This window comes from Chelonia mydas, chromosome 21 (assembly GCF_015237465.2).
Source record: "Chelonia mydas isolate rCheMyd1 chromosome 21, rCheMyd1.pri.v2, whole genome shotgun sequence".
Classification (NCBI taxonomy): Eukaryota; Metazoa; Chordata; order Testudines; family Cheloniidae; genus Chelonia; species Chelonia mydas.
The window spans coordinates 14734214-14749631 of NC_051261.2; the positions used below are offsets into that span (position 1 = coordinate 14734214).

Sequence of the window (15418 nt, forward strand, 5' to 3'; positions counted from 1 at the left end):
TGGTCCATTGATTGGGGAGTGGGCGGCTCCCCCAGGGTTTGACCTTCGGCTGGGGAGAGGGGTGGGACAAGAAGGGGGCCCTGGACGCTGCCGGGCTGGAGTAGGGATAAATGCAAACACCGCCAACATGCTACCCAGAGGCTGGGGGTGGGTTTGTTTTTCCGTTTCTCTCTCTCCCCCTCTGGGGCTCGTGGCTGGAGGCCTGGGAAGTTACTCATCCAAACCGCAGCTCCCAGGACACCCTGTGTAAGCAGCTGCGGCTCCAGCCTCTGCTGGAGCAGTGGGTGGGAGCTTGTCAATCCATCCTCATCACCCTGTCAATGTCCTGGGGGGCGGGAAAAGAGACTCTGGGCAACGGGCCACACCACAGACCCGGCCTGGCAGGAGATGGCCTTGTGTGACCCACTGCTCCGGGTGGGTCCCCTTGGGCCTGACCCACTGGCGAGAAGAACCTGCTGTAGCCCCAGCCTGGGAGCTGTAGCAGCTCCTGCTTTTCACCCTGGAGACCCCCACTTCGGTCCCTGGTGGGGGCTGTTGTGCTAGCAATGGCCAGTGCGAGAGCAGGGTCTTGAGAACACCTGCTCCAGAAACCTGGGTTCTTCCTTGGGCAGCCACACTCCTCGCCCTGCGCAGCAGGGGTTCATCTGCCCCAGGTGGGGTTACCACCTGCCTAGTATTTGACCGGCCTGGCTGGGTTTTTTACAGATTTGCCAGAAAAAATAAAATCTGCAGGTTTTTGGTTTTTTTTTTACGTGGGTCTAAAGATTTGCATGATTATCACAGTACACTGGAATAGCTAATCTTCAAAGTTTCTGTGCCCCGCTAAAGATACTGCAGTGTTCTCACTTTCGCAGTTTCAGCGAGAACAGATCAAACCTGTTGAACATACAGCAGCCGTCTGCACACCAGCGTGCAATGCACCGCGTGGGTGTGTGAGAGAGGGTCTGAGAATGAGGAGACGGGCGAGGCATATTAAATAATGGAAGATCAGGACGATGGTACGAGTGGCCTCAGTACACCCCCCCAAAAAAGAAAGACCTTGGATCAGAAACTGCACTTTCAGTGACAATTGGCTAAAGGAAACCGATTACAAAGAGGTGACTGGCAAAATGTGCTGAGAAAACAAATGCCTGTTTGTTATCAATGATGTTACCAATCTTATCTCTGTGTGTTCTCTCTCTAGAGGGTTAAAAAACCTGCCTTATTGTGATAGACTCCAGGAGCTCAATCTATTTACCTTAACAAAGAGAAGGTTAAGAAGTGACTTGATCACGGTCTATAGGTACTTACATGGGGAACAAATATTTAATAACGGGCTTCTCAGTCTAGCAGAAGAAGGTCTGACACGAATGGCTGGGAGCTGAAGCCAGACAAATTCAGACTGGAAATACTGTGCATGTTATTAACCGGGATCGTATTGGGGCAGGTCTTTGGACTGGATGATCACAACGGTCCCTCCTGACCTTGGTTCCCAGCTCCTTGACTGGCACTTTCTTGGTGCGGGGTTTCACACACCACAGCCCTCCACAGGGACAATGCCAGGCCAGCTCTGCCATGTAGAGCACCGGCCTGGGGCTAAGGGTGAATGGCTGAGCGGGTCCCTGGGGCCTGATGCATGCGTTCCGTCACGCGCCGACAGAAGGGATAGCTAAGGCTGGGAACGCTGACCGGTTAAAAGGCAGCTATTCTGAAAGCTGTAAAATCCACATGCTTGAAATTTGCTGAGCATCAAGGGGGGCAGTGAGTAGTGAGGTCGCGAGTGACCCACATTTGGGGTCATTTGAGCAAGGGGTTCCCAAGATCCGGCCCCCCTAAAGTCACGTTTACAAAAGTCACCTGGTTCTTCTCACACACACACAACCTGGGGCTCAGATGACAGCCCTGATCCTCCCCAAACTGATCTCTGCCACTCAGGCTGATCTGGCCCCCACAGCCCCTTGGTGGAAATGATATTTCTGGAAGTATTCTGGGTAGACCTCAGAGCCCCAGACTGGGCCTGGCTGAGGAGAGCAAACGGCATCTGTACCGCTGGACAAGGGCTGCCAGGTGGTTTGCCATCCCCGTACCCGGGTGGCTCAAGTTGAGACGCAGTGGCCGTTGAACCTAAGAGTCAGCCACGCCCCATCGTGGCTGGGCTGTGGGCCTGGCACTGCAGGCTCTCCTCAGCGAGTGCCCTCTGCCAACGGCTGCTCCAGCCCCGCTGTGGGCTGCCTCCTCTGGCGACGCTGTTAGGTCTCATTTACTCCCATGGCTTACGGGGTAACCAGGAGTCCAAACAACAGTCCTGCAGCCTCGAGCCACATCTCTGGCCCTACCCCTGCTCTCTGCTTTGCACCACCTTTCCCAGCCGCTGGCAGGGGAACCCAGACCCTCTCCCTTTTCTGGGGTCTAGTCCAAGGACCCAGCCAGCAGGCAAGGTCTGGCTGTACAGACCCACCCCTGCTTTCTCCCTGGGCTCCTTCCTGCCACAGCTGGCCTGCAGGCCTTTCCCACCCCACGTCCCGGACCCAGGGTCTACGTGGATTCCCCTCAGGCTCCCCTCTTCCATCAGGCCATGGCTGGAATGGAGTTCTGCAATAAATGCAAGCCACCAGTACCAACTTAACCTCAGCTTGAGCTCTTCACTTATCGTCCCCCACTCTCTGCTGCTCAGCTCAGCTCAACCCCGGCTCCCCAGGGCTGGTATTTTGAGTCCTACCACTGAAGCGAAGTCCCCTCCTGTAGCCAAGAGCCTGTCCTCCAAGAGCAGGAACTCCCAACCTCCCTGCTCCCCTCCAAGCAGGGCTTTCTCTGTCCTTGTGAGGAAACCTCACTCCTCACCAGATGGACCTGCTAACTGACCTACTGAACATCCCTGCAGGTGAGTGTTCGGGCTCCTGTTAACCCTCTCAGAACCAGCATGGGGTGTAGACTCCATTTTGATCCACGTTCTGTGGAGCCTTGCCCTATGGGAGCTTTCTGAGACAGAGTCTCACGCACATTCATGGTTCTCCATCTGGCAGTCTTGCCCTCATTTAAGAGCTCTTCACAGTGCTCTAAACTCCACGTGCAGGCTCTGATTAGGAGTATTATCAAGGAAATTAGCATAAAACAAACAGAGGGAAGGTGAAGATGCCAGTAAGCAGCTGGGATAATGCAATCCTGCCCCATGACTGGTTCCTGGACAATGGGACTGACTGTGATCAAAGGAAAGCAAGTCGCTACTACATTTGGTCCAGGGGTTCAAGCTACACAACCCTTAACATGAGCTGCTCAGAACATTTTCAGCTTCTGCTGACTTTTGGGAGGGCAGAGCTAGGGAATGGGGGGCTGGGAGCAGTGAGGGGTGTTAGAGCAGTGCAGGGATGTGGGGGTTCGGAGCGTGCTGAGTGAGGGCTGGCTCCCTTTGCCGCTTAGGGCTGCACACTGGCACAACTACTGATGCGCCAGCGCGGTCCAAGCTGATGACCCTTCTTAGCGCCAGGGCTCGTCCAAACGCTGCATTTTTGAAAACCCAGTCTGATGGCCAGAGCTTTGACGAAGAACTGGGTTTCCAACAGGGTAGTTCCCCCATGATCCCTTGACGGATAAGGGATTATCCTCAAAGAGACCTTTATTTTCAGGATCTCAGAAGCAGAACAATGGTGGAGGGGGAGTTGGGCACCTTCCTCAGCAATGATATACTGGGGGGGAAGGGTTGCCGTCTCTCCCCTCCTCCGTCCCCTACAGATACCCCCATTCTCCACAATTCCACCCTATGGCTGCTCCACCAGGGCAAGGGAGGGGCGTCCTTCCCTCCCCTGCTCCCCCTCCTTCCCCTTGCTGCCTCCAGCCATGGGGAAGGGCTCTAGGCTCCCCCTTCACCATGATGCTGCTGCTCCTAGGGGAAAGGGGAGGTCAGCGCAGTGCAGGGGAGAGGACATGGGGCAGCGACGGGGCTAACACTCAGCCAGTGGCTGGCTTTGTCATTGCCAAGGAGCCAGAGGCCGTGGAGGGGGCAGCTGGGCTGCAGGATGAGGACGAGCTGAGGATTTAAAAAAATAAATAAATCAGGCGAATTTATTGTCCAAAAACTTCATTTATAAATCTGGGCAGGTTGCCCGATGGTGCCAGCCCCAGACACAGCAAACGCAGCTGAGCGTGTGCAGCTCAACGCTGCAGCTGGAAACAAGACAAACCCCTCCGTCATTCTTCCTGTCTACTTCTTATGGCACCCCCCCATTACTGGCACCCCGTGGGGGTAGTGCCAGCTCCAGGAGCCAGAGTTAAGGTCCCATTGCAGGGGTGGTACGTTGCTGGCTTCTAGGGCTGTTTTCTTAATTGTTCATGCCCATTGCTTGGTGATCCATTTATTGAGAGACCCCCCTGTTCCCCAGCCCTGGGTCACAGAGTCCCACATCCCAGTGGGATGAAGAGACAGCTCCTCTGGCGCGAACACTAGAGGACGTGGCTGATACACATGCTCCCCTGGTAGAGGGTAGCAGTGCGCTGAGGCCGAATTAGTGGACAATGTTTTTCCCCCACATAAACTGGGATCATGCAGCAGGCCTTAGAGACAGGGTTATATGGAGGGTGACTGGCCAGCAAGGGTCTTCTCATTTAATTGCCATTCCTGGTTTTGCTGTCGTGCCTTGGCCCCTGCTCACGGGCCCTGCATAAATGCGGGGGTGACGTGATGCTGTCAGGGGGAAGGGAGTCCTGCCCCTGTTCTCCCAGCTAGGAGAGGCGAGAGTCCCATGGGAAGGGTTGTCCCGAGGGTCTGCAGAGGTCTGCTGCTCTCGCGGTTGGGACTCAGTTCTCGGAGCCGAGCTGCCGGGCTCTGGCTGCGCAAGGACAGCCGGCACGAAAGGGCAGCGCTTGGAAGCCAGCCGAACGGCCTGGTCCCGGCGGGTGTGCATGGCTGCCCTTTGGGGATGATGCTGCTCCAGTCCAGCTGGCTGGAAGGTCGCAGGCCAGGCCAGGGTGCGCGGTAAAACCGACCGTTGGTTAGAGGACACTGGCTTCTAGGGCTGTTTTCTTTATTGTTCATACCTATTGCTTGCTGATCCATTTATTGAGAGATCCCGCTGTTCCCTTTGGTCCCCAGCCCGGGGTCACAGAGTCTCCAAAAGGCACTAGCAAACCCGGAGCGTCCGCTCGACACTCTGAGAAGCACTGTGTCGCGCCTAGGCCCTCCACCCCTCTTGCCGGACGGAAATAAGGATTGCCCAGCAGCCTGATCTGTAGGACGCGCCGGCTCTGAGCCAGGCGCGGCAGGAAGGGCGCCCCACGTATTCTGTCTTGTACTCAGCGGGGGATGGAAGGCAGTATGGAGGCCGGCAGGATCCCAGAGCAAGTGCTACAGCGACTGGATTCATGGCCCTTCCAGAGTCCCAGGAATCCCGGGCAGCAGGGATGCAGCACCGCTTCATGCTTTGAATCCTGGACAGGGTCCCGTGCCCTGCACTGGGTACTTGCAGGCTGAGTGGGCTGCAGCACTGCGGGCGGCAGAAGGGCACTCCCTGCGGGAGGCTGGTGCAGACGGTGCATGTGCAATAGGCTCTCCCACCGCGTCCTGGGAGAAGGAGACCAGGAGAGTCCGAGATTCTGAACCGCTCATGCAGGCTAACCCAGCCTTAGCGCCTCATCTGTGCTGGCCTCCAGGGGTGGGGAGCTGACTGGTGCCTCTGCCCCAGGCCGGTCCCCTTCTCTGCGGAGGGAGCTGCAGTCGGGTTTGTGCAAACAGCCCTGCAATGTGCTCTCCTCAGCCTGCCCCCAGCGCCGGGCTCTCTGTGATCTTCCTAGGGCTGCCTCTGGGTGAGGATGTCCCGGATGCACGTGTACAAGAACACGTACTGATCCTGAAGGGAGGCAGGAGCCAGAGAGAGGTAGATTAGAGATCAGATTAGAGCGTAATTTAGGCTGGCGGGGCTTGACCCTGCCTCACCCCATCAGGAGTCGCTGCAGTTACCCAGGGAGCCCACTGACTGTCATGACACTGGGCTTCTGCAGTCACCCCATTTCATATAACCAGGTCAGATAAGCTCTGGACCGGGCTCCCAAGGTTAACTACCCTGCGAGTTAGACAGGTTTTGTCGAATACCTGGCTGCCGAGGAAGCCTGTTACTTCTTATCCTACCTTCAGTGGACACGGAGAACAAGTCAGGTCCCCCTTCAGTCTTCTTTTTCAAGACTAAATACGCCCAGTGTTTTTAACTTTTCCTCACAGGTCAGGGTTTCTAAACCTTTTAGCATTTGTATTGCTCTCCCCTGGACTCTCTCCACTTTGTCCACATCTTTCCCCAAGTGTGGTGCCCAGAATTGGACACAGTACTCCAGCTGGGGCCTCACCAGTGCTGAGCAGAGCGGGATAATTACCTCCCATGTCTCCTGTATGACACTCCTGTCAATACACCCCGGAATGGTGTATTTTTTGCAACTTCATCACGCTATTGGCTCATATTAGTTTCCTCTAACCCTAGACCCTTTTCACCAGAACCACCTAGCCAGTTATTGCACCTTTTGGAGTTGTGAGTTTGATTTTTCCTTCCTAAGTGTAGCACTTTGCACTTGTCTTTATTGACTTTCATCTTGTTGATTTCAGACCAATTCTCTAATTTGTCACAGTCGTTTTGAATTCTAATCCTGTCCTCCAAAGTGCTTGCAAGCCCTCCCAGCTGGGTGTCATCTGCAAATTTTATAAACAGACTCTCCACTCCATTATCCAAGTCATTAATGACAATATTGAATAGTACCGGACCCAGGACGGACCCCATTAGATACCCCTTTCCAGCTGGACAGCGAACCATTGATAACCACTCTTTGAGCACAGTCTTTCAATCAGTTCGCACTCATCTTACACCACATTTCTCGAGTTTGCTTATGAGACTGTCATGTGGGACTCTGTCAAAAACCTTAGTAAAATCAAGATCTCACATTTACTGCTTCCCCTCATCCACTAGGTCAGTAATCCCGTCAAAGAAGGAAATTAGGTTGGTTTGTCATGATTTGTTCTTGACAAATCCACGCTGGCTGTTCCTTATAACTCTATTATCCTGTAGGTGCCTACAACTGATCATTTAATCATCTGTTCCAGTATCTTTCCAGGAACCAGAGTTAGACTAACTGGTCTATAATTCCCTGCGTCCTCTTTGTTCCCCTCTTCAAAGATGGTAAATTCCATGCCTGAGTTACTGGAATACAGGGAATTTCAGAACCCAGCCCCATTAGCTGGACTGCGCTGGCCCTGCTGGTGTTTGGATACTCTTCTTGGGAGGAGTCTGTACGAAAAGGTCAGGCCAGTTGCACTGCAGAACAGCGAATGGGTCTGGGTTCCGGTCTAATGACGCGCCTGGGGGAGTAAACACAAGTGATTCAGACGTGGAGAGACCCTTCCCGGGATCTGGAGTGGGGATGTGTAGCAGGAAGTGTCATTCCAGGGAAACTGACTAAAAGGTCGGTTATCACTCAGGCTTCCCTGTTGGTTACTGGCCTCCGGGAGAACTGACCACCCCGGAGTGCGACTGCAGCTCGGCCATGGTGGCACCAAAACAGGACCAGCTCTAGGCACCAGCAAAGCAAGCGTGTGCTTGGGGCACAATTCCAGGGGGGCATTCTGGCCCCCCCCCCTTTTTTTTTTTTTGCTTGGGCAGTTGCGCTCTCGGAGCTTGGGGCGGCAAAAAACCTCGAGCCGGCCCTGCACTAATGTCACGGTTTCACCCAGGGACCCATGTAAAATAAGGGCAGCCTGGCCTAGATCCACAGCCACAGGCTTCTGCCCCCATGTGTGGTCTGGAGGGCTCGGGTCCTACTGGCCCTTCCCTTGCCCGGCTGAGCAGCAGCTGGGAGGGGCAGGGGGTGTACATAGGAGAACCCCGTGTGACAGCTCTCCTCCAGCTCCCAGGGCCCATGGGGCTCGGATTAATTCGTTAACTGACTGGCTGTTTGCAGGGTGCTTGGCAGCAGGGACGTCACAGAAGGATTTTTATTATCAGTGGGATCGGGAATGTGGGGGAACTCGTCCCTAAAGGCTTCTGAGAAATAAACGAATTAACTTCCAACCCCTGTCCAAAAGCACGTCTGTGGAACCAGAGCTCGGCTCGGGCTGCGGCCAAGCCCAAGCCAGCAGATTCCAGCCTGCGCAGGATGAAATCCTGGGATTGGCACCCTGAGGCTGGTGTCACACTACCATCTAGTGGTGCGATGCCTCTGCGCTGGACCCAACGCGGCCTCAACCCAATCTGCCATTGGAATGCGGGCAGAGGTGCCTCTGATGGCCCTCTGGGCTCCTCACCCTGACCTGCGGGCGAGCTGGGTGTCTCGGGAAGGCTCAGATAGACACTCAGGGTATGGCTGCACTGCAGCTGGGAGCGAGCGTCCCAGTGCGTCTAGACAGACGCAAGCCTGAACCACCACCCGTGTTAGCGCATGTCTGTCCACCTGGGCTGGGACGCACACTCCCAGCTGCAGGGCAGCCAGACCCTCACTAATGAGTGGGGTGTAAGAACCTAGCAATAAGAGAAAATGGCACAGGATAACCCAAGAGACTTCCAATACCCCAGTGTACCAGGGCCTGTGGTTTTCAGTGCCCAGATCCTGAGGGGGAGGCGGCCGGGGATTTGCCCACATGGGAACAAACTAGGGGTCCATGCCCTGGCTGTCAGGGATGGATGGGAGCGGGGCTAGGACTGTGAGGATTTGATTTTCAGCTCCACCTGGTTGTTTCCTGGGTCTGGGCTGAGTGGAAGCTGCTGGCTTTAACCTTAACATCAAAGACATTTACTGCCGATCCTCTGAGTTTTTAGGCACCTAACTCCCATTGAAATCAGTGGGAGTTAGGGGCCTAAATGCCACTGAGGATCTGGGCCTGAGAGTCCTTCCCCTGAGCTCCCTGCTGGGCTTGGGGCAGATGGAACAACCCCCCACCGTGAGCTGCTCCCCCCGCCCCCCGAACGTCCCCTGGCAGGGCATGGAGAGAGGGGCACAGAGCCCGGGCTAAGAACCATGCCATGTGTCGGGCTTGGAGCAGGATACCCGTCTCGGTGAGCTCCGTCGGGACTGAGGCTGGGTGGGGAGAAGCTGCCCGAAGAGAGAGGAGGCTGACAGAGAACTCAGGGGACCGTGGGTCTTCTCTGAGAAACTCTCCCCTATTGCACCTGGCTCTGGGCCTCTGTTCTGCACCTGGCCGTTGCTTCCCCAGGGCACACCTGGCCCCGACACCCTCCCTCCTCGCCACCTACCGGCGTTGGGGTCATGAGGCAGCAGCTTCTCATCAGCCTGAGGGTGACTCCGTAGATGTCCACACTCCGCTCCGCTTTCATCTGGTGCAGCAGGCAGTCCAGGGCGATCAGCGTCCCCATCTGCTCAATGCCACTACTGAAAGGGGCAGCCAATGGGGGAGAGCCATCAACCCTCCTGCCACCCACTACGCAACCCAGGGCACAGGCACAGACGTAGGAGACCGACAAGGCCCAGATGATCATGGAGCCCGTCTCCCAGCAGGGCAGGGCAGGGCACAGACCCTCAGGAGAGAGGGACATTCACAGAGATCATTCCCGGGAAGCTGGCCTGGCCTCTGAATGAGCACTGAGGCAACCAGGGCATCTGGGCAAGCTGGGGGCTCATGGATGGCTATCTGAGACTGCGCCCTGTACCAGGCTCTCTGGCCAGCCCCTGGCATCTCACATCCCCACGCTGGCTCCCCCGACGGGACCACATACACTGACTGTCAGCATCTGAGCCTCAGTCTGGCCCTGAAGGGACCTCTGGTCCTTACGTCTTCCTGGAGACCGGCAGGGGAGAACTGCCAGGTCATTTGGTCAGCCCCAGGCTGTCCCATGACTGGCCCAGCCCTGCAGTTGACTCTCCCGTGGGGATGTTCGTCCAGGGGGTTCTGGCCCCGGGGGACTCACAAGGGCATGGAAGAGGGAGTCACGTGACCAGACCTGCAGTGCAGGAGCAGTGGGCCGGCACGCTTCCTGTGTGGCATGCACCGTCTAACTGCGGCGAGAAACTCCACCAGGGGCTGGGCATCTGGCTGCTGCTGGCACCCCCACAGAGGGTACAGGAATCGCTGCACCTGCCTCTCCTTCACTTTCTTCTCCTGGCAGGGCAGAGAGAGCTGCTGTGGTTATGGAGGAAGGCGGCATGCGTGGACGACAGGATGGGAGGGTGCTGCGATCAGCACGGACAGGCCTGGACACCAGGGGAGCAGGGAGAGCCCTGCTTCCTAGCCTCTGGCCTGTTAGGTGCCCTGCCACAGTGATGCATTGGGTCCTGTGGTGCCCCGTCACCCGGTCCGTCTATGCTGGGTCAGCAGTGCCTGCTGGGGCAGGGCCCAGCCATCTCACCAGCGGTGGGGTGCTGCAGTGGTAGCAGACAGAGGGACAGGGGCATAAAAGCAGAGCTGTTCTCCCTAGGTCAGCTCCGCCCCTCACACTGCATCCGGTGGCATCTGTGTGACGAGTTAGCAGGTCCCAGTCAAGGTCCCAGGGGCCCGCGACTCCCAGACCACCCCCGCACTGGCTCTCGGGAGAGTCCAAGAAGGCAATGAGCCACCAAAGCTGGAAACGTCTGCAGGCAGTGCCTGTAGGGCAGGGCTGAGGTACATCCGCAGGGAGTGGGGGGAACTCCCGTGGCTTGAGAAACCAGCTCCCCTGGCCTCAGAGGCACGTACGTGTTTCAGTTTGAGCTGAATGCACCTCCATCCCGAGACGTGCTTCTCCAGGCCCCGCTGGATGGTCAACATCTCTGTGCAGACTGGGCTACCCTCCAGGGGCCAGCATGCCTCACTCAGGACCTGCGCACAACAGCGACAGGTGCATCAAGCTCCCGGTGGCCCCATTTCGGATCAGCCCCCACTCGGCATTGCTCACAGGTGCCGGGCCAAGGGCACAGACAGCATCAGGATGACACTGTCCGGCAAAGGGCCATGTGGGTGGCCATCCTCCCGGAAGCCGACAGCCCACCGGTACATTGGAAACATCGTTGCGGATTGCAGCCACCTTCACCTTAATACAGTGCGGCAGCCCAACGAGACTACAGTTCCCAGCGTGCCATGCTCCACCATAGCGGAGCCATCAGGCTGCATTGCATGCTGGGGGATGTAGTCTCTGGGGGCTGCACCTCCAGCATGAGGAGTGAAGGGTGGCTGTGACCCACGGGGTTTTATGCAAATTCCGCATGTTCTTTGGCCTTCTGGGAAGTTGCCTTTGAGAGCCCAGAGGGAGGGGAGGCAGCTGAGGCCTTGGAGGGGGTGCCCCTTCCTCAGGAGCACAGATCAGTGGAGAGAGATCCATCTTGGACTGCTGTCCCCTGTAAAACCAGAGGTCTCCATCTGGCTGCTGCCCTACTAACTAGCTGGGGTCTACCTCCCAAGGGGGCCACATGGACCATTTACTGCTTCCAGAGTTGGGACTCATTTTGTTTTCTACCTCAAATGTTACAAAGGGGCGGTGGGGGGAGGGAGCAGGCTGTCCCCACAATAGTGCCCACGGCCCCTGTGGTGCCATGGAGCCAGGCATCACCCATGCATGTCAGGGGAGCAGGGTCCTAACCTGGACCACAGCCTGCTCCACCCAGGCAGTTTCCAAGTCTGGCCCAAAGCTTCGGGAAACGGTGGCAGAGGCTGGTGAGACAAACCTGCGTGTGTGACAGTGCAGTGCCATGGAGACCACACAGAAAATGCAGCACAGCCTGGGGGAGGGAGGTTCAAGGAGCCCCTCCCCCTGCCCCCGGTCAGCACCTACCAGGGCAGTATCACAAGTCACACCTGAGGTGGCTCTAGCCCATTTACCCCGGTGGTCAGCGTGGCTCTTCCCCACTGGCAGAGAGCAGAACAACGAGATGCCCATGATGCCAGACTCAGCAGGCCAGTGGGAGGAGCAGTGCCAGGCTCCCGCGTGGGCACTCTCCTCCTCCGACCGCATGGCGGTAACAAAGGTGGTGGGAAATTTTCTGTCAAAACTGTTTTTCAATGGAAAAATGGATTTTTGACCAGCTTTTCTCTGGGCATGCCTGCCCCTGTGGGTACCTCCGCTGGTTTGTTGACAACGGAACACCTGAAACCCAAACTCTTTCCACTTGGAAATGCTGCCATGGTGCCCGATGGGACTGTAGTTCGGTTGCCTCGTGGCTCTATTGTTATGCATGGGGAAGGCTCCCTGATCAGCCTACATCTCCCATGATGCACTGCCTCCCCTCTCCAACAGGGGATACTGTGGTGCATCATGGGAGATGTAGTCTGACCAGGGAGCTTGGTCCATGAAGGAAAATGGAGACATGAGGCAGACAAACTACAGTTCCCAAGAGACACCGTGGCGGCCGCATTTCCAAATTGAAATATTTCAGGGTTTGGCCAAAATTTTTCAATATTCAAATTTCTGCCAAAAAAATTGAGGTTGTCTGTAGAAAAAAAACCCTCTATTTTTCAACCAGCTGTAGCCATCACCTCATCTAAAGAGACCCCCCCAGCTCTCTTGCTAACCATGCAGCACCTGCGCCTTACCTGGCCCTTCTCCTGGCCTGGCAGCAGGGTGACAATGGTGTGGACGCCATGGTCCCACACTAAGCGCCAGAATTCCTCCATGGTCACCTTGTCAGGCCCTTGCACGGCCAGATAGTCCCTGGCTGAATTGCAGCCCTGTGTGAAGAACCAGAGACTTACTCGCCTGCCCCAGGGGTAGGGATCCTCAGAAGGGGTGAGTTCTGTTCCCCAGGGGATCAGGGTGGGTAGAGGGCCAGGGGGCCAGGCGGGGAGGTGAGGGAGTTCACTTCCCAGGGGATCAGGATGGGGCAACTCACCGGGAGGAGCCAGGCCTGGCTGAGATCCGAGAAAGGGCCTTGTTCCAGCGGCGAAAATTTCACTCTTGAGCGATCATCTGCCAGACAGGCCAGGCATGAGGGGCTGGGTGGGGGGGGGGGGGGGGGGGCAGTTCCGCCTGGCCCAGCTCAGCACACCCAGCCCCATGCAAGGAGACCAGCCTTCTGGCTCCGGCCCAAACTCCCTGCCAGCCTGAGCCATAGCTACATAAGGCCTGTCACTCCTGCACTGGGTCTCTCCCTCAATCCCTCTCCCCTTACTCTCAGCCCGGGGCGCATGCCCTCTGCCTGCACATAACCCCATTCCAGCCCCAGTCCATTCACTTCCATGCACACTTCATCTGTGGCCAGGTCTTGCCTTGGGAACTCTCTGCCACAAGGCTGCGGGGGAGGAGATAAGCCTGGAGATGCTAGAGAGGGCCCCATTTCAACAAGCTCCCCTGATCCTGAAGCTGCAAGTCCAGCCCTGGTGCTTCCCCCACCCCCACGCCACCCCACGCACACAGCTGGTGCCAGCCCTGGGGATAGAGGCGTGTCAGTGTCACTTACATGGGAGGATGCTGGGGACAGGGCGGCTCTCCTGGATGCCTGAAGATGGTGCTGCAGAGCTGGCTTTCTCCTTTGCCACCTCTAGGAGGATCTGCCACAGGGAACCGGAGGGAGGGAGGGAGTGGGAGAGATCAGGCCCTTTCCTGGCTATGCCCAGCCAGGGCGAGGGGGGCGGAGGGAGCGCGCTGGGACTGGGCGGATGGCTGCTGTGGGATGCCCTGCCCCGGAAGACAGCAGGGGGTGAACCCAGTCCACAGGACAGAGCTCCCAGGGCGAGCTTTCATCCGCACCCCAGCTCAGGGAGTCAGCCCCGTGCCTCAGTGTCCCCATTGGGGCTGCTGCCACGCTGCCCGCTAGGTTTGTTTGGCTGGGAGATTTGGTGCAGCAGCCACGGGGGATGCCCGTGGAGTGTAGCACCTCTGCCTGCCCCCCGCCTCCGATTCCCTGTGTGGATCCGCCCCTGGGGAGTCTCAGGGAGGGATGGTGTCCTGGCCGTGTCTGCTCTGCAGGGGGATCAGGAGGGAAGCAGCGCCGGCCATCCTCCAGCTGGCGGGGTGTCCCAGGCCTGGCAGCGTTGCCATGGCAATGGGTGCCCCCAGCACCAGCCATCTCCACAACAGTCAGATCTGGCGGGAGCCTGACTGAGCAGGGGCTGCTCGTGGGGGTGCGGGGGGTGCTTGTGCGTCTGGCCCAGCCACTAATGCTCCCGTCACCCCCAGCACGTGCGCGTGCACGCCTGGGGGAGCTGGCATCTGTGATCCCCAGCAGGGCGCTGCTCCGGGTGCTCCTACCTCATACTCCCGCAGGAAGCCCGCGTTGGACTTGGCCGATTTCTGGGCATGGTGTGGCAGGAAGCTTTTGAGAGGGATCGGGCAGGAGCTGGGAAAACAAGGGGTGGAGGTGGGGGGTTAATAAACCCCTGTGCACCCACATCTCACAAAGAGCCACGCCACTCGGTCGACAAGGTGAACCCCCTCCCTGGCCTGACCCTGCTAGTTCCATGGGACCAGCCAGCCACCGGCCAGCTGGAAAGGGCATCCCAAGGCCGGCCAGCTGCCATGAGCCCCGCTGGCCTGCAGGGTACATCTCTGCTGAGGGTGGGAGACCCAGTCGCGGAGCCCACTGCCTTGGCGGGGTGAGCTCCACGGAGGCTGCCCAGGCAGTGTTCGGCCCCTGCGGTATCAGCGCAGGAATGGCGCTAGGGAGTGCGCGGCTGCAGAGCCGGGTGCGGGGCTCCCCACGGTGGAGGTGTGACGAAGTGGGACTGTTCTTAATGTTTCCTCTGAATAGTGTGGGGGTGCCTCAGTTTCCCCTAGGCAGTTCTTAAGTATCTCTGTGGTGGGATAAGGGTGTATGATCATTGCAGACCCCTAGAGGGCAGGTGTGTGCAGGGGTCTGGACACAGAGAATGGCCGACACCCTGTTTCCTGGCAACTGATGGCCTGACCCTTTCCTCCCTGCAAGGTGAGAGCTAAAGGGTTGGAGAACAAAGGAACCCGGTGACCTCCTGGCCCAGGAAAGGGACAAAGCCCAGAGGAGGAGGGGCTGGAGAGAGTTTGAGTTGGGGGCTGGCTGGGGACATGGAGTGAAGTGCAGACATGGTTGTCTGGCTCACTGCCCCCCAAAATGGACCCAGCTGAGGGGTCCTGTTCTCTGCACCTACAAGCTCTGTGTTAGACCATGTTCCTGTCATCTAATAAACCTTCTGTTTTACTGGCTGGCTGAGTGTCACGTCTGACTGCGGAGTTGGGGGGCAGGACCCTCTGGCTTCCCCAGGACCCTGCCTGGGTGGACTTGCTGGGGGAAGCGCACGGAGGGGCAGAGGATGCTGAATGCTCCGAGGTCAGACCCAGGAAGGTGGAAGCTGTGTGAGCTGTGTGTCCTGAATACAGGCCGCTCACAGAAAGGAGACTTCCCCAGAATCCTGACTGGCTTCATGGGGAGCAGTTCCAGAGCATCGCCCAGGGACTCCGTGACAGGAGGGAAAGGACCGAGGCCAGACTTTGGCCCTGCCTCGGTGCAGGGAACAGGCCCGCTTGCTGGGATTTCCGAGTCCCTATTGCTGGGAGCCGAAGCCCAGGCCTGGGTCGGG

At 57.7% G+C, this 15418-nt stretch overlaps 1 protein-coding gene across 4 annotated transcripts in view; it reads right to left on the reverse strand.

Annotated features, from left to right (window-relative positions):
* Positions 1-4022: 4022 nt before the first annotated feature.
* The window catches only part of LOC102931817 (receptor-type tyrosine-protein phosphatase V), a 74447-nt gene continuing 63051 nt past the window's right edge, over positions 4023-15418 (reverse strand). For 3 of the 4 annotated variants that reach the window (XM_037885109.2, XM_037885110.2, XM_043533695.1), the window contains 8 exons: positions 14118-14205; positions 13327-13417; positions 12760-12836; positions 12464-12598; positions 10634-10756; positions 9903-10060; positions 9198-9333; positions 4023-5819 (listed from right to left, as the gene is read on the reverse strand). In XM_037885109.2, coding sequence (XP_037741037.1) covers positions 5760-5819; positions 9198-9333; positions 9903-10060; positions 10634-10756; positions 12464-12598; positions 12760-12836; positions 13327-13417; positions 14118-14205 — 868 coding nt within the window. In that variant the 3' untranslated portion in view covers positions 4023-5759. Of the gene's footprint in view, positions 5820-9197; positions 9334-9902; positions 10061-10632; positions 10757-12463; positions 12599-12759; positions 12837-13326; positions 13418-14117; positions 14206-15418 lie in introns of those variants that run through there. The other variant, XR_006286904.1, reaches the window with a different exon arrangement.